Below are 23,666 nucleotides of genomic sequence, written 5' to 3' on the forward strand. Positions count from 1 at the left end.
AATCGTTCTCATATTTGTAAAATTGTTAACGAAAGATCTAATGTATGTAGTTAAACATTAATGCTTCTAAGTCTTTGTGACAATATACCTGTGTGAATTTTGAAGAATTAACTGTTGGATGGATCGGATTATCACTGTATGTTTTTTAAAAAAAAAATCTTGAAATTCAGAATAAATCTTTGAGTTACCAAGATTTTTGACGATCATGATATATATTTTTTGAAAATGTAAAGATTGCTTCAGCTTGTGAATAAATTTAAAAGAAAAAACATTTTTTTTACGTTTGTGCACAAAATTTCTAAATCAAGCGATGATATATGAACATAATGTGGTCATCATAATTGAAGATTATGTTTTTTTTCTTTTATGACAACGCACGGGCCATTTTGCTAGTGTAATACAAAGCGGAGAAAAACCTTAAGAATGCTCGAAGAACCGCCGGCGCCCCACGGCGGCTCGACCACACCAGAGTAGTCCGTGACCGCGTCCAAGTGAATCAAGACCCTGTACTGCAGCATTGTAGGTTCCCGCAGCGGTGGCACCACGCCCGGCTCCGGGATCGCCAGCCACCGAATCGAAGGGATGGCCTCTAGGTCCGCAACCCACGCCGAGAGCTTGAAAGCGGCCAGGTCCGCCCTCGAGGCGGTCTCCGGGGCCACCTCGTCCACCAAGCACGCCGCGCCGAGCAACTACTCCACCACCTCGCTGTCCCATGCATGCGGAGGGATGCCCTCCAACACCAACCTGACCATGAGGCAGAGCATGGCGTGGACGGCCTGCGCCTGCCTGTTCCAAGGTCGAAAATACATACGGACGCCGCGATGATCCACAAACGGCAACGCGCCGACATGGTTCCGATGCTCTGCTTGCCCGAACACGGCGAGGAAATCCTCCGGCCTGTATGGAATCACCGAGACCCACTCTTGCAGCGCCACATGAACATACCGAATTGCAGCCTCCGCTCCAGATCCACCATGGACCGCAAGCGACTCATGATGCAGAGGTCCACCGGCTCCATACTGCGATCCACCAAAACCTCGATGCGCGACGTCGGCAGAACAAGCCAAGCCACAGCAGGGGGCGGGGGAGGTGGTGGCGGGAGGCGAGCGGCCGCCCTCTCAGCAGAGCGCGGGGCCGAGGGTTGCAGACGGCGCGAGGGGTCGACCTCATCGCCCGACGGGCCGCCGGCGGCCGGCGGCCGGCGGAGCTCATCCACAGAAGTCGGGCTGCGCGGAAGCTTGCAGTCCCGCGAGCCATGTCCCGGAATCCCGCAGTCGCTCCTTGTTCCAGCATGTGTCCTTCAGCTATGAGCATCGCAGTTTTAATCTAGAAGCACGTAGCCTAGCTGAGAGCAAGTACGAGTCAGCTGGCTATAAAGAATAAACTAATATATTTTTGTTTAGTTTTTTTTGAGAGAATATTTTTGTTTAGTTAGAGGAAAGAGAAGAGAGAAAAGATAAGCGGGCTCTTAGCTAAGAGCCAGCTCTAGCACGTGCTCCTAGGCATTTTGTGAGTATGAAAGGTGGGTCATATAATAAAAAGTAGTACACATTTGCAATGAACTATTATACATATTGACTATAAGATGGGCTATAGATGACATGGCAATGGCTTATAGCCAGCAGCTGGTTATACTATTGTACTTGCTCTAAGGCAGTACAATATCTCCTTGGCCGCTATTTGTCGCTTTCTGATCTTCCGGACATCATCTGTATCCCCGTGAATATTAATGAATACTCCCGCCATTCTTAAATATAAGTCTTTCTAGAGGTTCAACTAATGGTCTATATACGGATATATATAGACATACTTTAGAGTATAGATTCATTCATTTTGCTTCGTATGTAAACATCTGATGAAATATCTTAAAAGACTTATATTTAGGTACGGAGGGAGTATAAAGAGAGTCATTTCCCCCTAAATAAAAAAACAGGACACACATGAAGGACTAACACCCGTATTCAGGAAATTTTACAACCCTCAGTGGACGGCAGAACCATCGACTGGCACCGGCAAACTTTCCAGTGAGCAGCGACTCAACGAAGAGGCCACCGAAACCTTCATCAACCTCGGCCTGTGAAAATAGAACAGCACCACCTCTTAAAACACACCGCTCTCAAGCTTTTTCGGCCGCCAATGCCTGATGGAGAGAACAAAGCGAACAACAGCTTGATAAGAACATGATTCACGGGATGTCAAAAACTGCCTAATTTGTACTACAACGTATTTGTAGCACCAATATTTCGGCTGCCCGTCTGTATGTACATCGTGGCAGTGTGACAGAATTGGAATTTAGATTCATGCCAGCAGATTGCTACAAGTGCAACATAATGAGGCCATTAAAGTTTTCCATGGATAGCTGGTGTTGCATGCAGACGACCAATTTGAGGGAACGCCCAAACCAACGCATGGAACAATACGAACGAGAATTGACAGCGGAATTGCAAAGCAAGCAAAGATGTTATTTACATCAGAACACAGATAATGAAACAGATGCCGGCCTGCCGGATTTGAACCGGCTACGAAGGAGGAGCACAGGGTCTTTCAACCCCACGCCACCCAACACTCTTCCGATCGAGCAAAGGCCGGTGACATGACATCACTGGATAGGTGATTGCTTAATGAAAAGGTGCCACGTACCAGAAAATTCCAGAAGTCCATGCACTTCCCATACCAGTCAAAATGGCATGTAGCTCAGTAGCTGCAAACTAGTACCAGATTTAACGCAATAAAGACACAAAAAAAGTGGGATGGAGTTATTAAGCAAATGTGGGATTGATGCTTACTCACAAGTCATTAACTTGTCACCTCTTTAGAGATTTTTCATAGGTGTTCAAATATTACCTTGATTTGCTCTTTATTGACAAGGAATACATGCATCAGAAAGTTCCAAAAGAAATAGTACCTTCTACTCTGGCAATGGATGAAATGCCCAGATATGCATTAATAGCGTCATTAATAATTGTACGCACTTGACACATGTCTAGCTGGCATGATCCTCGTGAATCATGATCAACATTCCCTGAAAAGGATCTCACTAGAAAAACATCGCCTGAAAAGATGATGCAACATATCTTCTTTTAAATGCATGTTGCTCATCTAACAAAGGCTGAAGTCGGTAACTTTGATGCCGTGGCAAACAAAAACCCAAGCAAACCATAGGTTTTTTAAAAATAATAGTTTTGTTTAAAAAAAACTAAGTGCGTTATTACTAGACCCATTTCCACTCCTTCCTACCATATGGTTTGCTTGGGTTTAGGGTTTAGGGTTTATCTTCTCTTTTCAATCATGTTTCTATGCACCCATTACACAGGCTAAGGACAGCAAACACTTAAGCCTCATGTGACAAGGCACAGGTCTCAAGTCTCCACAATACCGACCAAAAGAAAATATGGATTAATCTGTTATGTTTGCAGTCCACATAGTTTTGCAAATTCAAGAGGATGAGGCAAGCAAGGGATGGAACACATACTGCAGTGATTTGCGAGTTTGAAGGTGGCCACATAGTTTTATGTACCTGAAAGAACAGAGTAGGTTCATTAATAAACTCACCATATTAAGAGGCAACTTCCACAAGAGGTTCATTAATAAATGCGCCATACTAAGAGGCAACTTCCACAAGTGTATCATCATGCAAATTTGCAATGCATGATTTATATCAAAATAATGGTAAGAGATACTATTATCACGTCACATTTTTTCTCTGCCGAACAACAAAACCACTTTAGATAGAACCAAAATGAAAAAGGGCAAAAGCCATTTATTTCGTAAAATCTTGCAAAAGTGTGTGTGTTATGTTTGCAGTCAATACTTCCATCTTTTGGTAAATGGTTATGGTGAAAATGTTACATTTTTTTAACTATTTCAATATTCTATTCATATCCATATGTTCATTCTTTTCTTGCTAAATCTGCGGCAGCCAAATTTGTTGGAAATTTTTGTGTGCAAAATTTATGGTGCTTAAATCCAGTGGAAGGCTAACCATCAACCATAAACAAATACGGAGTATAAAGTATCACACTATTTGTTACTTTTGAGTTAGCAATAATTACCATGGAAACCTTCCTAAAGTGACAATGCCACATGCCCATGTATGTTTAATGGCGACAAATAAGGCATACACATTTATTTAGAGAAAATCAAGTTCGCCTGTTAAGGAAAATGTGTGAAACATCTTCTTGGTTTCATAGTTTCATACTGCTTGCTACTACCGTGAAGTTGCATATGCTTCTAAAAAGGAAATAATTAATTTCATAGCTGTCCCTCAATTCTAAACTATTCAAAACTTGCCAAAATAGAAACAAAAACCTTACATTAACAATATTCCCCCCTTTATTCATGTCACTGATATACCCTAGTTGAGTCCATCAAAAGGTAAGGGGGGAGGAAAGTTTCACTAGGTATCCAAACATTAGAGAATGTTATCAGCTTTGTCAGAAGAGAATTGCTTACCGTCTTAATTAACTGCGGGTCATATTTGTCCATTAGGAGGGAGGAAGACAATGTCAAATGCACAAATAGCTAGTTTTTTTAGAAAAACCAATTCCAGTTAATCAGATGGTGCAAACGTGTAAAGTACACGTTATTTTTATGAATTTGTCGCAGTAATTCCAATCATCCAATATTTCTATCATGTTCATAGTTACAAGATCGATAAAATAGATACGCTTGCATGCAATCTTCTTCTTTTTTGTAATTATTACTTAAAGATGCTCTTGGATAATTTCATGGATATTCTGGGCAATGTTAGTTACTAGACAAGGCATTTGGTTCTGGAAGATTTTAGCTGTATCTTTTTTAATACAATTATTGGAATCATAATGCACATTTCTTCCATTTTCGCATCTACTGTTTTGCCATAACATAAGGATATCCTATAGTACGACACTACATCAGTGGCTACCAATGTTCTATCTTCCACTATGCCTAATCCAGTCCCATATTCGCTTCCTCTTTGTCCATCTTTAATGCACAAACTGCGAAAGGCGATTCCAATGTCAAACAAAAATACTAGGTTTACCTAACCAAGTTTCTCATCTCCTTTACCGGAATGTATTGGTTTTAGGTATGGTGCTTCTGTCTGGTCATCTTGGTAATGGCATTGTAATGTCTACAACGGTACTCACTTAAGATGCAGGCCATTGAGTTCAAATTGTCTCGTGGAGCCTTTCAATCCCAAACAGGTTGGGGTAGGCTAGAGGTGAACCCATAAGATCTCAAAACCTAGTCATGGTTCTGGCACGTGGATAGCTAACTTTCACGTACCTCTGTCCATGGCTAGTTCTTTGGTGATATTTCAGTCCTTCGGGCCTCTCTTTACGGACTCCTCCCATGTCAAGTTAGGTCTACCCTGACCTTTCTTGACATTACGAGCAAGCTTTAATCGTCCACGATGTGCTGGCGCTTCTGGAGGCCTGCATTGTACATGCTCAAAGCATCTCAGACGATGTTGGACAAGCTTCTACAGTTGGTGCTATGCCAACTCTATCACGTGTATCATCATTCCAAACCCGGTCTTATCTTGTGTGGCCACATATCCATTTCAGCATGCACATCTCTGCTACACCTAACTGTTGGACACGTTGCCTTTTAGTTGGCCAACATTCTACGCCATACAACATCGCAGGTCAAATCGTCGTCCTATACAACGCCGCCCTACACAACCTGGCTTTTAGATTTTGTGACACTCTTGTCACAGAGGAGGCCAAAAGCTTGACGCCACTTCATCCATCCGGCTTTGATTCTATGGCTCACATCTTCATCGCTATCACCATCCTTTTGCAGTACGACCCCAAACATCAAAAGGTGCCCTTCTGAGGTACCACTTGCCCATCAAGGCTAACCTCCTCCTCATTACTCGGTTTTAGCTCTACTAAGACGAACCTTTTGATTCCAGACTCTGTCTCCGTAACTCTATTTTTTTATTGATCCCCCATCCGACTATCATTGACTAGTACCACATCATCTGCAAAGAGCATATACCATGGGATAGCTCCTTGTATATCCCTCGTAACCTCATCCATCACAAAAGCAAAAAGATAAGGGCTCAAAGTTGACCCTTGGTGCAGTCCTATTTTCACTGGAAAGTCATAAGTGTCACCGTCACTTGTTCGAACACTTGTCACAACATTATCGAACATGTCTTTGATGAGGGTAAGGTACTTCGTTGGAACTTTGTGTTTCTCCAAGGCCCACCACATGATTCTCCAAGTCAATGAACACCATATGCAGGTCCTTCTTTTGCTCACTCTATCTCTCCATAAGTTGTTGTACCAAGAACATAGCTTCAACGCTCGACCTCCCAGGCATGAAACTAAACTGATTTTTGGTCACGCTTGGCATTCTTAAGTGGTGCTTAATAACTCTCAAATCTTCATTGTATAGCTCGTCGACTTAATTCCATGGTCATTAGTACAACTTTGAATATCCCTCTTATTCCTGAAGATTGGTACTAATATACTCCACCTCCATTCTTCGAACATCGTGTTTGACCGAAAAATGAGATTGAAAAGCTTAGTTAGCCATACTATCACCATGTATCCAAGGCATCTCCACACCTCAATGAGGAAACAATCAAGGCCCATTGCCTTGCCTCTTTTCATTCTTTTTAAAGCCTCCTTGACCTCAGACTCCTAGATTCATTGCACAAAAAGTTTGTTAGTATCATCAAAAGAGCCATCTGCCTAAATTGCAGAGCTCCCATTCTCTCCATTGAATAGTTTGTCGAAGTAGTCCCGCCATTTATTCTTGAACTCCTCGTCCTTCAGCAGAAGCAAATTTGTTCCTTCCTTGATGCATTTGACTTGGTTGACAACTTGACATCCCTAGTCTTCCTCTCTCGGATCTTGGTCATCTTAGATCATCTTATAGATGTCCCACCCTCATGGGAAAAAACCATATTCAATGTATAATTTACATTATAGTACACCATCATGCGATCTACCAAGATGTCCCACCCTCATGGGGGGGAACCATATTCAATATATAATTTACGTTATAGTACACCAGCATGTGATCTACCAACAGATATAGTCATCCAGTCACTTTCTAGTGCTCATTTGCATGTTCTGTTATACTGCTGCCAACTCCTAGCAGAGGATGGTAGTGTTTTAGAGATGATTTACTGGACTTCCTGTGTAAAAAAACTTGGGCCACTAAAGGTTAAATTAACAAACTTATCCTGGATTTACTGATAATCACTTATGTATCCTGTAAATTCTTATGCGGGTTTCCCTTGCTAATTTACAGTTCTAAACATATGGTTTTTGTGAACCAATAACTTCACAATCAGGCTTCAGCCCAAAAATGTACAGGAGGTAGGCTCAAAGGCTCAATGCCACTTTGGATAGATACATAGGATGTAACTCCACGGTAGCCTCCAACCTACCAGCCGCCAAACAACAATGTTGGAGAACAATCCAGAGAAAGAAATGGCAGTACAAAGGCCTACAAAGGCACCCTGGATTCCCAAAGAAAAAAAATTGGTACGGGGTAAGCGTCTGACCAAGGAAGAAGACGTAGGTATGGGGCCCAATGCAAAAGGACAACGTCCTCCTGGCCAGCGGCAGGGGGTGTGATGCTGATCAGGTTCCAGAGCATGAGGTACTCGGCCAAGATGGGCTTGGTCAGTGTACCAGTGATGTCTCTAGCCTAGAAATTGTTCTGCAGGGCCTGAGTAACCGTTCTTGTGGCACAGATCCATGGTTGATTGCTACCGAGGCAGATGGAGCAATGGACTGATTGGCATGCCATCAATCCAATGGTCCATACAAAACCAACTAAAGATACAATGTTAGTCAAATGGATATGGACAACGGCTCCCGCTGCCTGTGAGTCCAGATGGGTGGTACCATGGTGCTACATTGCTACAAACATATCGATAGGGTGTATTTGTATTCACAAGATTAATGTTACTTTGAGTTATCATATAAAAAATCAGAAAAAGGCTAATGAAGTTCACTTGTCGGCCTAAGTGCAAAATTATAAACCTGCCACTAAATCATTTAGTGTCCGTGCAGTATTGTCATGTGATGTAAAACCAAATACCATCTAAACACCAACATGCAAACAGGAAGTATATAAGCTGCAAGTACATACAAACACAATAACAAGAACACATGATGTTGATAATGTCAGTACGAAAAATTGATGTCGGTAATGTTCTTGGGGCCGGAAGCCTGCCGCAAAGTTACTCAAAGAACCTGCCAGTCAACCCGGCGACTGGTTTTACATAAGAGATCTGGAATATTGAGTTGCTCGGAACCACCAGCAATACCTGCATACTTAATCAGATTACAGTTAAAACTAGAAAAAGGAGCAAGAAAGAGAAATAGAAACATGATGGAAGTAGCCCACAGATTGGGAAACACTATGTTATCAGGAAGATCCCCATAATGTATCTATTATGTAGTTTATCTTTTAAATAGGAAGATGTCTTTAGCATGGGCCTTGAGCCAATTAGAGATATATCTACAGTTTGCTACTTAGGCCCCGTTTGGAATGGGTGTAAATTTTGTGCGCTCGTTAGTATTTAGCTGTGGCCACACAAATTTTACTACCTGCCCAAACACCCCTTAGATTAGGTTATTAGGACGCTATGTAAAGCAAGAATTGGAAGAATAATTCTTCTGCCTCCAGGGGCGAGGGGTTCTCTCCTATTTCTCCCTAACACCCTAGTAGGCTAGTACACTACAATCTATTCCATATCAATAATACCCAACATTTAAGTGCAGCTCAGTTTCTTATTGCTGAAGCACCACGAGACTGATTGCCTACCTTTCCACAGAAGCTTATGTGGAGTGGACTGCTCAGCCCATAAACTCAATACTTATCACATGGTGGTTAAATTGGACTTAACTCGAACCTCATGGTCCGGAAGTCAGATAGACGACTCAGAGTAACATACTGAATAAGAGTGTACTGTGATGAGAAAAAATGAGCCTCAAAACAGAGTAGTCACTATGATGGTTATTGACTACCTCATGTATAAGCCATTGCACAAGGCTGTTTGGGTTGCCACCCTGACCAAAATTTGCCTGGCCGGATGAATCCATGAAAGCTGCCGGATGTGTGTTTGGTTGGAGGCCTGAAGCTCGCAGTGCTTCCCTGACCTGAGAAGGCCACGGGATGGTTAGCCTGGCTCAGGCCACCAAAATAGGAGGTCTGGCTCCGGCTAAAAGCAAATAAAAATATATATATATGGGTAGGTCAGACGGTACAGCACTGCTTTTCCTCCAATTTGGCCATCCCGTCTATGGCCTGGCTCAGGTCACGAACCAAACGCATGTGTCACAGGCTAGCCTGGCGCATGGCACTGGAATTTCAGGCTCAGGCCAGGCGCTTAAAATTTTCAGGCATGGTACTCAGCACCAACCAAACAGCCCCTAAAGCTTCTGGCTGAAACAATACTTGTTACTGACATTGAAACTAAAAAAACATTCCAGTGTTATGATCAATTAATCACAAATAAGCAGCCAAACGTTCAGCAGATCTCTCCAAGCGATGAATTGATAATATCTGACTTTAGTGAGAAGTTTGAAAAGCCAAATATTACAAGCGTAAACCATGGTCCCATTGTTGTGCCATCTTAGTCCAGTCCTCTATTAAGCTTAGTCTAGAAGTATCCAGGGTGTGTATGAGTCCTAGTAGAAGAGTCTTTGTGGGTAGAGTCCAATTGTCTCTTAGATGGTCCCAGCTTAGCCTAGAAGTACCCAGGTGTGTGGAATTACTGTTTAGTGAACAGTAGCCGGCCTAAAGGGTCTACGTAAGGATGTATTGCCCCTTGTAAGGGAGGCAAGCAAGGAAATATCTATTCCCAACCTGTGCTGCTCTTCTACCTCCCTAATTCTCTCAGCCTTCCCCCCTACCCCTCTACTGACCACGGTGCCTACACGGCGATGACCCTTGCGTTCAGCCAGTGCCCCACCCTACACCTCCATAGCAAATGCCGGCTGCAACACCCATGGACCAAAGCAAGCGTCTTTCCTAGTATCACCACCGACACATTTATGGAGACCAAGTGAGTGACAACATATAACGTCTTAGATTCATAGATAAAAAAACTAAGCAGATCAACAGGGATGGAGACAATCAAATAACCAAAACTAGAAACTGAAGTCAATACATGGAGAACTTCCACCAAGAAAAGGAAACACATGCAACTATTCATCAAGAACATACCTTGCCAACTCCATTCCTCAGTTCATCGATCCACGACACCTAGAGATGTACATAAATAAGCTCAAGGGCAAAGCAGTATAGGAATCGAAGGAGCATGCAACCACTATCAGCAGAAGAGCTTAAAGAACAAACTAATCTTTTTTTCAAATGTTGAGCAAGTGGTAACATTTATTTTTATGTAAGCATATTTATGATCATATGAAGAGTTAGTTTATTCGATTTAGCGCATGGAGAAGCTATTATTTCTCGTAGAACTAGAACCAAAGCACTCCCGAGAAGATATGTGCAGTGCATTTAATAAGTTAATATTCCACTAAATATGTACAGCTAATTATTCCCAATATAAGAAAATATAGTACGGTGTTCCAAAATGGCAAGCTGGTCTCATGAAAATGACAAAATGTCATATTTAAACCATCAGGTTCCAGGACATATGGCAAAGAGTACAAACAGAGAAAGTTTACCTCTTTGAACCACATAGGCACGGAATTTTGATCTCATCAAAAGGAAATTTATAATTGTAGGTAAGCTCTTCACCCGCCTTAATCTTGTTTTTTGCATAAATGAATATTTTCTTTTCTCCATTGACAAGGATCACTCTAGTTTCACAGTTTGGCTGCAACAGTAAAAAAAGAGGTCATTGTTTAGCAAGTCATATACTTCTAATACCGAAGAAAGTATATACTTTTTGGAAACTGTTTGCTGTTGATCAGAATGCATACCTCACAAGAATGATTAATGTACCGAGCGATCCCACCCCGGTGGGTAGCGTCAATCTACAGAAAATAAAAGAGCACATGTAATCCACAGAAGCAAAAAGTACAAGGTAGTTGCTCATGTCAATACCCAAAAGAAACAGAAAAACATAAAATAACAACTCTGAACGTTCATACCACATAATCGGCATCAATCCTGAAGAAGTAGTCACATATACCAGCCTTCTCATAGACAAGTTCACGTTTGTCTAAAACCTGCAGAAGATAGACTATGTAAATTCTTGCATCCCTCCCCCAGAACCCACCTTGTGTGTCAGCTTTCAGCACTGAGTGTACAACCTTTTTTTGCAAACTTACCGGCTTGCATATCACTTCCCCAATATACTCCACAATAAGTTCTCCACAATTAATTTCCTTTACAGTCAGAACACCCCAGCCATGGATCTTGCTCCTCTCAACGCGCAATTTTTTTATCCTTGCCTATGAAGTCATGCAAAAAGAAGGGTTGATCATTCAAAAACAGAGGGAGAAATGTTTTGTACATTCAAAGATTTTCCGTCACCTTCATCTGTATATAGTTTGCCAACTGATGAGATATAGAGCTCGTCAATATGGTTCGTACTTTTGCTCGAGAAGCTCGAGCATCAGTGCATGGACTGTGATTTCTACTGCTCCGTTCTTTGGGACTGGCTTTCTCCACTCGCAGAATTTGCTTTGTACTATTCCATCCTCTAACACTGTCTTTCTCCGCTATAGTAGCGTTCTGTGACCAGATACGCCACTGCCAACCATCAATGGAAGTCCGAGCACATCTGTTTGATCTGCATGGAGTCGGGAACTTTTCCTTTTCTCTGCGGTAAGTCAGACGCTTTTCCTTCAACTCTCTTCGACTCTTTGAAGTACAGGGAGCCTCGGCTGTATTGAGAAGGTCCACGATCAGCTTCGTACGTCCTTTTTTCTGCAGAGGACTTGTGGGAAAAGTATCAACATTGGTTCTTGATGCATGATCACTTGGAAGCTTCCCATTTGGAACAATAAGAGGCTTTTGTTTCATATGATATTGTCTGCTTTCTGCAAAAGGAAGATAAATAACAGACGTAAGTAACTATTGTAGGGGGTGAAGGAACAAAGAAAAACAATTCTCACCCCTTATCCCACTGGAGGAAAAATGTTCCCCGCATTGTTGAGTATTGAAATGGAAATTGTCGTTGAGATCCACTATCATGTCCTTCTTGCTCGTCTCCTGAATGCTCTTTACAGGAGCAACATAACAGGCGCCAAAACGCTCACTAGTGTGATTACCTGACAGGAAATCTTCCACTTGTTTGGAAGGATCGTCAGCAAGTCGTACCATGGTGATATGACTCGGGCTTTGCCAGATAAGTGCCAAATAAGGTGAATTATTCTGTACTGCGGCTAAACTAGATGCTTCACATGTAGTCATTTGAGAAACATGTGGCGGTGTCATACTCCTCTCCATAGATTCACATGTATCTGCTGGTTCCTGGAAACATATGTAGAAATAAATAATGTAAAATCTTGTAATATCAGTTAGCTACTAGCTCATTTGCATAAAACCAGTGGTCATGTCTCACCTGACTAATAACACCATCATACTGAGGACACAAGACTTTTGTTATTTCGTCTGCAACCACTTCTTTGAAATGATCAAACAATACTTCCTTTGCAGCTACATATAATTCATTCATCAGTATTGAACAAGAAAGTGATGTCAAACTGTGTTTTGTTTCTTCTGCAACCACTTCTTTGAAATGATCAAGCGATACTTCCTTTGCAGCGACATATAATTCATCCTCTAGCCTTGAACAAGAAAGTGATGTCAAACTGCGCCCTGGGTCGTCATCAGCTTTCATTTGCCTGCTAGGTCCAACTCCAGAAGGGTAATCCATACCAGATCGAGGAGCATCTATTGGCTGCAAAATCATCAAAAGTACCAACAGATATCAAAAGCTACAAACATAATAAACATTTGATTTTTGTATACGTCATACAATAAGTTAATTACACCCCACAAAACCCTTGCCCTCAATCCCTCATTGCCTCCGCAGACTTCACTGTTTGTAGAAAATTTGTCATAGGGGTACTATGACTGCGAGCCATCTGCTCAAGCATACCTGTGACTGCGAGTCACCTACCCAAGCATACCTGTGTGACTGCGACAGTGAGGGTTTCCATGCTGAAGTATCAGTGATTTCCTATTTTGTTTCGCCATTTTCAAATATATATAGTAAATAAATTCATTTTATGAAAAATGGCTCAATCATGCTTTTCACACCATGTGCCAGACATGGTCCCACTTTCACGCCAAATCTTATGAACAGAATAAACAAATGTAACCATTAATTGATAAATGGTCCCTAGAATCTTTTCATGTCGTCTGGTAAACGAATAAATGAATATGACCTCATGTCGAGAACAAATAAACAACTTTCTGCTTTCATAGGCCATCGCATCTGTCCGCCTGTCGGGTCCGCACATAACGTTTATGGTGGCTTATTAGATACTCCCTCCGTCCCAAAATAAGTGTCAACTTTGTATTAACTCTAGTATAAAGTTGTACTAAGCTTGAGACACTTATTTTAGGACGGAGGGAGTACAAACCAACCGCTTAACCCCTGCCATCCCCACCCTGGACCTGACCAACTTATCCTTGCCTTCTCCAAATGCACCAACCTTCCCGTCCTCCTCTGTTTCCAACAACACCTTCTTCATCTTGTTCCCCTGATCCCCTCCCCATGACTCCTTCCCTTCTCTCTTGCCACTTCTATCCTTAGACATGCTGTTGTATCACTCTAGCTCCCACACCTTCTAAAAAAGAAAAAAATCTGGAAAACTACAAACAAACAAAAAGTTCTGGGTTTCTTTTATATGTTGCACACGCCATAATTCCTTCCCCTAATTGGCAAAAAAACTTCACTGTGCACACACAAAAATGATGTTTGGGGTGGTAATATGTAAAGCTCTAGCCTACTCAAGCATTTATGAGGGTGGGTGAGGTTAGTATGCCAAACTGCCAGAAATAGTAATTTAGTTTCATTTATGCTAAAAAAAATGCCATAATTGTGTTTTTGACGCGTGTACCATATTATCCTTTTCGCGCCAAATCTTTTGAGTACAACAAACAAAAGTGCCATAATCAATGAACAGTTTCAACAATCCTTTCCTGCCGCCAGATAGACGGACAAACAAACATGGCCCGCGTGTCACGCACAAACAAACTGCAACCTGCTCTTGATGGAACACCTAACTCTCCCCGCGTGTCGATAGGCAAATAACGGTCATGACAGGGTTTCACGTACAAACCAACAGCTTCCCGCCCCGCCACCTTCATCCTGAACTTTCCCCTCCTCAGCCTAGACCACAACCCTATAGCTCTCGCCTCCTCCAAAGCCACTAACTCTCCCCTCCTCCCTTCCCTGGGTTGCCTTCTCCATCTGACTTCCCTCTCTTTCACTGCTTCCTCTTACCTCTTCCATCCCTAGACCTCCCCCCCTATTCCTCACCACTCAGAAAACGAAAAAACAATAAGATTAACTCCCCATGGCAAAAGCCGACATGCAATCCCTTACAGGCAGCATTTCACACAAGCAAATGGACTGAATCACTCCAGAATCTAGTGCAAATGAACCCACTGAAGATCATAGGACAAACGGCTGGATCGCCTTGCATTAGAGACAGGAATTAAACCCAGCAAGACACACATACATACACAGTTACACACAGCAGATCGGCGAGCCGCAGGATGCCAGGAACCCTTCCCCTAAAGGGCCGTAGGTCTAAACCACCACGAGCACCAGCTGAAGTTACATCTAAAGTGGGGAACAGCCCAAGACGGTCACAGCAGCTACGAGGGAAGCTGCGAACACAGCAAATTCTAGGGAGGTCGGCAAGATCGAGCGGCAACGAGCAGATCCAGAGCCCAGTCGGAGTGTACAACACCATTCCACAAGCACGCGTTGCAACTTGCAAGGAAACTTACAGGATCGGGCTGGGAACGAGCGAACGGAGCAGCCGGTCGCAGGGAGGCAACCATCGGTGGAGTGGGGAGGAGGCGGGGAGGGAGAACCATCGGTGGAGCGGGGAGGAGGCGGGGAGGGAGAACCATCGGTGGAGCGGGGAGGAGGCGGGGAGGGAGGGGAGCGGGAGCGCGGGCGCTGATGGGGAGGCGGTGGCGGTGGCGGCGGCGGCGGCGGCCCGCGGGGAGGGGCGGCAGGTCGGAGCAGGGTGGCATGGCGTGTTATGAACCTCTCCAAACTCCACAGATTTCATCAGCTTCCTAGCGTGAGGCTTCCTGCTACCCTAGCGTCGCTTCTGGCTCTACGCAGCAACTCCAACCCCCTGAACCAAACGGACGCGGGGTTCGTCCGTATTTTATCCGTTTGAATGACTCGCCCGTCCTTCTTTACGAATAGGTTGATCGTGCGTCAACGAATTTTCGTCTGTATAAACAGTTTCTAACACTAAAACGGCACGTCGTCACAGGACATGTCAGTTAGCATGCTAGTGTCAAAAGCTCGCGTCGGTTATATGTCAGCGATCAACATACATATGCGAGTCTACAAAAAAATACGCAGTTCTTAAGCTGGACGTACTTTGTCGGCGGGCCGCACACATGCCAGCACACAAAATGAGAATATAGCTCAGCCGTGTCATCTCGGGCGTGGTCATGCCCGCACACCGCGGCATGGATCAGTCGTCTTCGAGGCTGAATATGTCGGCCTGCATCTTCTCGAACCAAGACCGCTTCCTTCGAGAGACCGTGCTCAAGTCCATCTTCATGATCTCGACCCCCTTCATCATGCAAGCTAGCCGGAATTTCTTGCTTTGGTGGTTGCTTTGGTGGCCTCGGTCTCGCATCTTGGCTTGCTTCTCCGCCTATAACGCGAGCTTCTTGTTTTGTATCTTCATGAATACCCTAATTTGCTCCTCCTTGTCTTGTCGGCGCTTCTTCTTACTTAGTCTTTGTTGGCGATCATGCCTTGCAAAGTAGCTTGCAAGGCAAGGGATGCCGCCTCGCGATTGTCCCTTTTTTTTGAGTTGGTCTTCCCACGTTGTCGTGGTTTCTCCGCCTCACCATGCTCTCCAGCGGCTTCCTTCCCTCCACGCGCCTTGATGGTGGCGTATTGTGCTTTTAACTTTTCTTCTTCATTGATGATCATTCAACAATGAATGAGGTTGAAAGTCTTGCCCTCATAATGGACCTTTAATGCTTTCAAAGCTTGAAAGACCTACAAATGAGCAACCATGTCAACATATCAAAGTAGGCAAGATATGGGACAATCAATATAAGCAAGCATGTCGGCATACCATGTCTTTCATGATGATGCCGCTCACGGGACGGGCCTCGATGCTCTCAAGCGTGGAACAAAACTTGTTGCATTCTTATTGTATCACCCTCCAACGCTTGACGAGAGAGACCCATCAATGCTTGCTCTCCATTTGGTATGGTTTAAACTTCTCGCGTTCGTGGTGATGGGGTTATAGCCCCAGGGTAGGATCATATAACTGACCTATAAGTTCTACCCAAGGGCACCTCATTATTAGCTTAAAGGTCACAAGATACCTACCGACTGGACCGGTAGAAAAGCACTCGGAGATCATCTTATACTCGACGACTGGATTCCACTCGGTGAAGACCAGAAACCAGTCGACTTAGAAGGCCAAAAGCCACTCCAGCGAGGCTAACGGTCAGACGTTAGACTACTGTAGTTAATGTCATTTATGGCATACTTTACCTGTAACGTATGCATTCAATCTCACTTATTACACCCTTGAAGGCTGGACACTTACGAGGGGCAGCGCACTCTATATAAGCCACCCCTCCCCTCTGGCACAAGGGTTCGCATTCTGTAACACCTGTATTCCACTCGACACAAAAGCTCCAGAGCACTGAGACGTAGGGATGTTACCTCCATCGTGGGGCAGGCGTCTAGGCGACTTCCGACAAGTTTGCGTTTTTTCTCCTTCACCATGTCTTTCGGCGGCGATTTGTGTCTGGGTCACGAGATCGTTTTCGGCACACTCATCTTCGTCGCCAACGATTCGGCATGGCTTCGGGAGGCGCCTCTTGACGTCGAGGCGCTTCTAGTTTGCGGAGCAACGTTCTTCCGCGCTAGTTCGTGTGGAGTTCTTCTTCGCCAACCTCGACTCTGTCGTCGACTGTGCTCCCCATCGCATGTCGCAACAAGCGATCCGTTCGCTCGCGGCTCCAGCACTAGGTGCGTCATGCACTCGCGCGTCAAGCGTCTTCGCCGCAAGTGGCGGCCATCGAACCTGCTACACCTCCGTGTGCTGCATATCACTCGGTGTCAGATCCGTCTGGCTCTTCTTCCGAGTGCAAGAGTTGCAGCCTGTGGCGGAGATCTTCATGGCCGGCTCACAGAGAGCCCGCCAAGGACCAATCGGGACAAGCAGGAAATCGGAGAGACTTTGGGTGCGCGTCATCATCCGCGCCCTCCAGCATCCGTCCGACGTTCTCATCATGAAAAAATCGAGGTATTCCGCACGCCTGTCCTCAACTTGGCTGCAGCCGCAAGGATTGCAGACTCCATCCAGCCATCAAATTCAGAAGCGGGCAGAGGAGTGCAGCAGATCTGTGCCCTCTTGCAAGCGGCATAGCAGCAGAATTCCGTTGTTTCTCGGTCCTACAACAGACTGCATAGCAATTCTATCCGAGCAGACACAGTTCGGTCGGTGTACGGCCCAGGTTCTCCCCAGCATCACAGAGGAGGAGATCGCCGAGAGATCGACAGAGAGACTAGGGGCGGAATCCGCTTTCCCCCGGTTCAATCGCGAGGATCGCCATCGATCACGCTCTCCTCCGCGGAGTGGTTCGTACGCGCCCCGATGCAACGACGAAAGGCGATCGGTGGGCGATGACCGCGCCAAAGGCGTGATGTAAGGGACTATCTCACTCAGAAGAGAGTTGATAGAGGCCGAGCCCATCGTGACGGATACGACGATGATCGTCCGAGTGGAAGTGGCTCTGTCATCTCGGGCCCCGAGTGTTTCAGCCGAGCAATTCGCTCCACTGATATTCCCCCCAACTTTAGGTTGGCAGCCGGAATAAGCAAGTTCACCAGAGAATCCAAGCCGGAAACATGTCTAGATGATTACCGAGTGGCAGTTCAGATCGGCGGCGACAACGACAACGTCGCAATGAAGCACTTGCCCCTGATGCTGGATGGTTCGGCCCGCGCTTGGCTGAATCAACTAGCTCCATCAAGTATATATTGTTGGGCAGACTTGGCCCGAGTGTTCATCAAGACCTTCGAGGCACCTGCAAGCGCCTTGCTGGTCTCTTCGAGCTACTGCATTGTATCCAGAAGCCGAGTGAGTCTTTGTGCAATTTCATCCAGCGTTGGACCACCCTCCACCACACGGTGGAGAACGTCACCGAGCATCAGGCAGTCTACGCTTTCAAAGCATGCGTCAGATACCGAGAGTTGTACTTGAAGTTCGGTCGGACATGAGATATGTCTATGAGAAAGATGATGGAGATAGCAACCCCATATGCCAATGGAGAAGAAGAAGACCGCCTCCGCAGCGGCAAAGGCAAAGCAGTCGATGGAGATGCCAATTCGAACCGAAAGCAGAAGCAGAAGGTGGAGCGCACACCGCCGGCAGAAGCAGCCGCTCTGGGAGTGGGAAAGTTCAAGGGAAAGGCCAAGGGACAATCCCCCCTCCCAAGAAATTCAAGAAGCAGTTGGGACCAGATATCCTTGGTCAGCCGTGTGCAATCCACACGGTAATAGATGAAGAAGGCAACACCATAGTGCCTAAGCATACCACTCGATAGTGCAGGCTCTTGATCCAAAAATTCGGAGAGGATCAGTCGAGTGAGAAAGACCAAGAGAAGGAGGACGAAGAACAAGAAGACCCCTTTCCAAAGGTCCATGCCACTCTGATGATCTTTGCTGATGTCGAAAGCAAGAGTCGACTGAAAGTGGTCAACCGAGAGGTCAACATGGCAGCTCCTTCCGCCCCAAAGTACCTCAAGTGGTCATAGACTGCCATCACCTTCGACCAGTCAGATCACCCGACCCATGTCCCCACTCCAGGACGTCGGGCTCTTGTTGTCGACCCGGTGGTAGAAGGAGTTCGACTCTGCAAGGTGTTGATGGATGGAGGGAGTGGTTTGAACATCATGTACGCCGACACTCTCAAGGGGATGGGCATTCCGATGTCCAAACTCAGCGACAGCAATATGCAGCTTCACGGAGTGATCCCAGGGAAGAAGGCCAAGTCACTCGGCCAGATCGCGTTAGATGTAGTTTTTGGCTCTGATAAGAACTTCCGTAAGGAGAAACTCACGTTCGAGGTGGTGGACTTCCAGAGTGCCTACCACGCCATACTTGATCGTCCAGCATATTTACGTTTCATGGCCCAACCATGTTATGTTTATCTGAAGATGAAGATGCCACGAAGGGAGTCATCACCATCACCGGCGATCGGCAGAGGGCAGAAGAATCTTTGCAGAAGGGCTCCAAGATCGCCGACCAGCAGATGGCAATGGCAGAGCTCAATGAGTACCGGCAGACAGCAGATCCCGCCGAACTGATGCGCTCGAAGAAGCCAGCTTCCGAGTCTGCATTCTAGTCAGCAGGCGAAATCAAGAAGGTCGGCATCCACCCGACGGATCCCACCGCTGCCCCAACCAACATCTCAACAACTCTTGACCCTAAATAGGAAGCCGAGCTGATCCAGTTCCTCCATGAGAATTGGGACATCTTCGCATGGAAGCCCGCTGACATGCCTGGTGTACCCAGGGAACTGGCTAAGCACCGACCAAGGGTCGACCCCAAAGCTCGACCTGTCAAGGAACATCTGCGTCGGTCCGGCACGCAGAAAAGGAAAGCAATCGGTGAGGAAGTGGCTAAGCTCCTAGTGGCCAAGTTCATTCGCGAGGTTTACCACTCCGAGTGGCTCACGGATGTTGTCATGGTGCCTAAGAAGGACAAGTCACTCTGAATGTGCATCGACTTCAAGCATATCAATAGGGTCTGCCCGAAAGACCACTTCCCACTTCCCCGCATAGATCAGATTGTCAACTCGACTGCGGGATGTGAGCGATTCTCTTTTTTAGATGCTTACTCTGGGTACCACCATATCCGTTTGTACGGCCCAGATGAAATAAAAACAGCCTTCATCACCCCGTTTGGGTGCTTCTGCTACATCACTATGCCATCCGGTCTCAAAAATGCACGAGCCACTTTCATGCGCATGATTCAGAAATGCCTCCTCGACCAGATCACTCGGAACGTGGAGGCATACATGGACGATATCGTAGTCAAGTCACGCAAAGGTTCCGACCTGCTGACTGACTTGGCTGAAACGTTCGCCAACCTTGGAAGGTACGACATCAAGCTCAACCCAACCAAGTGCACATTCGGAGTCCCCAACGACAAGTTACTCAATTTTCTTGATCCCGAACGAGGAATCGATGTTAACCCCGAAAAGATCGGGGCAATCATTCGAATGAAAAGCCCTGTGTGAGTGCACGACGTCCAGAAGTTTACAGGATGTTTGGCAGCATTAAGCAGATTCATATCTCGACTCGGAGAGAAAGCCTTACCATTATACTGACTCATGAAGAAGTCAGATACATTCGAGTGGACTCCCGAGGCAGAAGCTGCATTCGTCGAGTTAAAGACTCTGCTATCCACCCAGTCGGTTCTTGCTGCTCCGTACAAGAAAGAGCCACTCCTCTTATACATCGCGGCTGCAAATCAAGTTGTCAGCACAGTCCTGACAGTCGAGCGAGAGGAGGAAGTCAAGGCTTACAACATTCAGCACCCAGTATATTATGTTTTTGAGGTATTGACTCCTTCCAAGCAGAGATATCCCCACTATCAGAAGCTTCTCTATGGGATTTACATGACTGCAAAGAAGGTAGCTCATTATTTTCAAGATCACTCGATGTCTGTGGTCAGCGATGCCCCATTGTCATAAATTCTTCACAATCGGGATGCATCGGGTCGAGTGGCGAAATGGGCAATGGAACTATTATATTGTGACATAAAGTTCGAAGCCAAGAAAGCCATCAAATCTCAAGCTCTGGCAGATTTCATGGCTGAATGGGTGGAACAACAACAACCAACCCCTACTCACTCGGCACACTGGACTATGTTCTTTGACGGCTCGAAGATGTTGAGTGATTCCAGTGCAAGCGTAGTTCTTATATCCCCGAAGGGCGACAAGCTCAGTTACGTATTGCAGATTCACTTTGATTTGTCTAACAATGAGGCAGAGTATGAATCTCTCCTTTACGGGTTGCGTATGGCCATATCACTTGGCGTCCGACGCTTGATGGTATGCGGCGACTCAAATCTAGTGGTTAATCAAGTAATGAAAGAGTGGGATGTGTTGGGGATATTATCTGTTGATAACCCGCCCTAGTTGGGCCGGGTCACCAAAGCTGGCGACTCATCTAAAATGTGGTTCGGGCCTTGGCCTGGTAAGGCCGAAAGTGGTATGGCGGTTTACGACTTTCGGAAGGAGTCCATAATAGAGAAGGTCTCCAAGCCTTGGAAAGATGGCGACTTAGAGATCGCAAGAGTCACGATTTGTGTAAAGGAAAGGACCCTTGTAAACCCTAAGGACTCGACCTGTATATAAAGGCGAGTCCCAGGGAAGAAGAGGGCAGGTTAGAAATCATCGAGTGCTAGGTCAGGCGAGTTACGCCCTCCTTGTAATCGAAACTCCATCAATACAACACAAAGCAGGACGTAGGCTTTTACCTCCTCACGAGGGGTCGAACTTGGGTAAATCTTTGTCTCGCTCCCGTTCAACCCCTTTGAGTCGCCACCAAGGTGCGATGGCTCCAACACTAAGTCCTTTCACGAGGACATCTGCCGTGACAAAACCACGACAGTTGGCGCCCACCGTGGGGCCTGCGCACGGTGGAGTTGAGTTCTCAAAGGGAGCCCTACCAGGGTTTGGGTGCTACGCGACGGGGCTCATGACCCGGAGCCGCCGTGGGAAGTACTACATCAACAACTTGCTATGGGGGCCCGAGGCGGATTCGATCGAATCTGGTTACAGGGTCCCCTTCGGCAAGATCATCGTTTTCATCGACATGATTGGATCGCTCGTGCCTGAGCCGGACACCTCCTCCGACATCGTCAAGCCGACCAGGTACGTCCGCCCGGTCTTTGTTGGATTCACGCAGGGATCTGAGGAACCAGAACACTCAGCGACCCAGGAAACCACGCCGGTCAACACTGATGACGAATCGTCCATGGGCGATTCAGATTCAATCCAGTCTCTACACGGGGGCTGCCTTGGGGGCTTGTCACTGGCCATGGACCCCGAAGTTCTTGACCGGACTCGCCGTCAGATCGCCGTTTACATGGCAGGGGCGACTCAACCCTCGCCAAACCCGGCAGGCGGAGTTGGAACTGGCGAGACGTCTAGAAGCCCGGCCGCGATTTTGGTGGAGTTAGCAGCGGAAATAACAAGGCTCATGACGACCCCCATCACACCGGAAAACCACGAGGCGGTAAACACGGAATTGACGAAACTAAGAGAAGGGGTGGCAAAGGCTCAACGGGATGCCGAGGTGGAGTCCGCCAGGATCGAGACCCGACAAGCTCAAATTACCGCTGAAATAGCTTGCTTGAATACCGATAACTGGCGGGTCGAAAGGCACCAGCGCGCTCTGACACCGTCCATCAGCGGAGGCACCAGGGTCGCCTGCCCCCTGATCTCAACCCGACCCGCCTGTTCGACACTCCGCGAACTCCCGGGGCGGGAGCCGCCCCGGGGGGAGGGTCGGGCCAGCCACCGAACCCGCCGTTTCAGCCAGCTGTGGATCGTGTTCCCCGATTCCAGACACCTCAAGGTCACTTTTCCAACCCGGTGGACAACGTGCTTGCCGCAACTCGCCATTTGGAATCCCTTCCGATTCACGGCAACACTCCTGCCGAGATAGAGGCAAGGAACGCCATTGAGATGTTGAAGACGGCGGTGGTTCAAAACGCCCAGTTCTCACACAGCCTAGGTAGGATGCATTCCACTCCCCATGCAAGCCGCACCAGGAGTCGGCCAGAGGACCAGCCCGCTATAACCAGCGGACCGCGGCCCTTCCCCCAGGACAACTTGCCTGATCATTGAGACCCGCCAGGTCAGGATCACCCGGACATCCAAGTCGCCCCAACGCCTCTTGTTGGGAGCGGCAGACAAGTGGGGGTGCCGTGCTTGGCCCCCGTCCTTCGCAACGAGCGAATGCCCAAGGATTTTAAGGGGCCAAGAAAGGTGCCTAACTACACTCCGGACCTTGAGCCGGCGTCGTGGGTCGAGAGTTATGAAATCGCCATGGACATGCTCGATGTAAGCGAAGCAGTTTGCGCTAGATACTTCACAATGATGCTCGAAGGGACAGCGCGTACTTGGTTAAAGAACTTGCCCCCCAACTCCATCCAGACTTGGGCTGAATTGAAAGAGCGTTTCGTCAAAAACTTCCGAGGAACCTGCAAGTGTCCGATGACAATAGTTGATATGTAGCACTGCATTCAACGTCCGGATGAGTCGTCCCACCACTGGTCGCGGCGGGTCGCGGAAGTCATTCACTCGTCAGACGGTATTACGGTGGCTCAGGTTGTGCTGATCCTCGAGCAGAACTGCCACTACGAGCCTTTGGTGCAGAAGCTGGGGCGACTCAAGCGAAAGGTCCAAGACATGGGGGAGCTAATGGACACCCTCACTAGGTACGCTGAGGCGGACGACACCAAAGATCCCGGCGAGGATGGT

The 23,666-nt window shown here is 46.6% G+C and overlaps 1 protein-coding gene across 3 annotated transcripts; it reads right to left on the bottom strand.

The window, feature by feature from the left end:
* Positions 1–1,848: 1,848 nt before the first annotated feature.
* LOC123412579 lies at positions 1,849–15,025 on the bottom strand. 3 transcript variants are annotated; one of them, XR_006613536.1, is made up of 13 exons: positions 14,896–15,025; positions 12,491–12,829; positions 12,042–12,399; positions 11,458–11,966; positions 11,253–11,375; positions 11,073–11,150; positions 10,902–10,955; positions 10,644–10,795; positions 10,180–10,218; positions 8,098–8,275; positions 3,473–3,517; positions 2,641–3,052; positions 1,849–2,140 (listed from the first exon to the last, which is right to left on the bottom strand). XR_006613536.1 is itself a non-coding variant. In XM_045105529.1 (10 exons), exons 1-9 carry the CDS (start codon positions 15,019–15,021, stop codon positions 10,197–10,199), a joined length of 1,761 nt encoding a protein of 586 aa, XP_044961464.1. In that variant the 5' UTR covers positions 15,022–15,025; the 3' UTR covers positions 8,561–9,110; positions 10,180–10,196. The 3 variants fall into 3 exon arrangements, 1 of the variants encoding a protein (XP_044961464.1); XR_006613537.1 differs by lacking the exon at positions 2,641–3,052; XM_045105529.1 differs by lacking the exons at positions 1,849–2,140; positions 2,641–3,052; positions 3,473–3,517; positions 8,098–8,275 and adding an exon at positions 8,561–9,110.
* Between the last annotated feature and the right edge of the window lie 8,641 nt (positions 15,026–23,666).

Source organism: Hordeum vulgare, chromosome 7H (genome assembly GCF_904849725.1).
Source record: "Hordeum vulgare subsp. vulgare chromosome 7H, MorexV3_pseudomolecules_assembly, whole genome shotgun sequence".
NCBI classification, from domain to species: Eukaryota; Viridiplantae; Streptophyta; class Magnoliopsida; order Poales; family Poaceae; genus Hordeum; species Hordeum vulgare.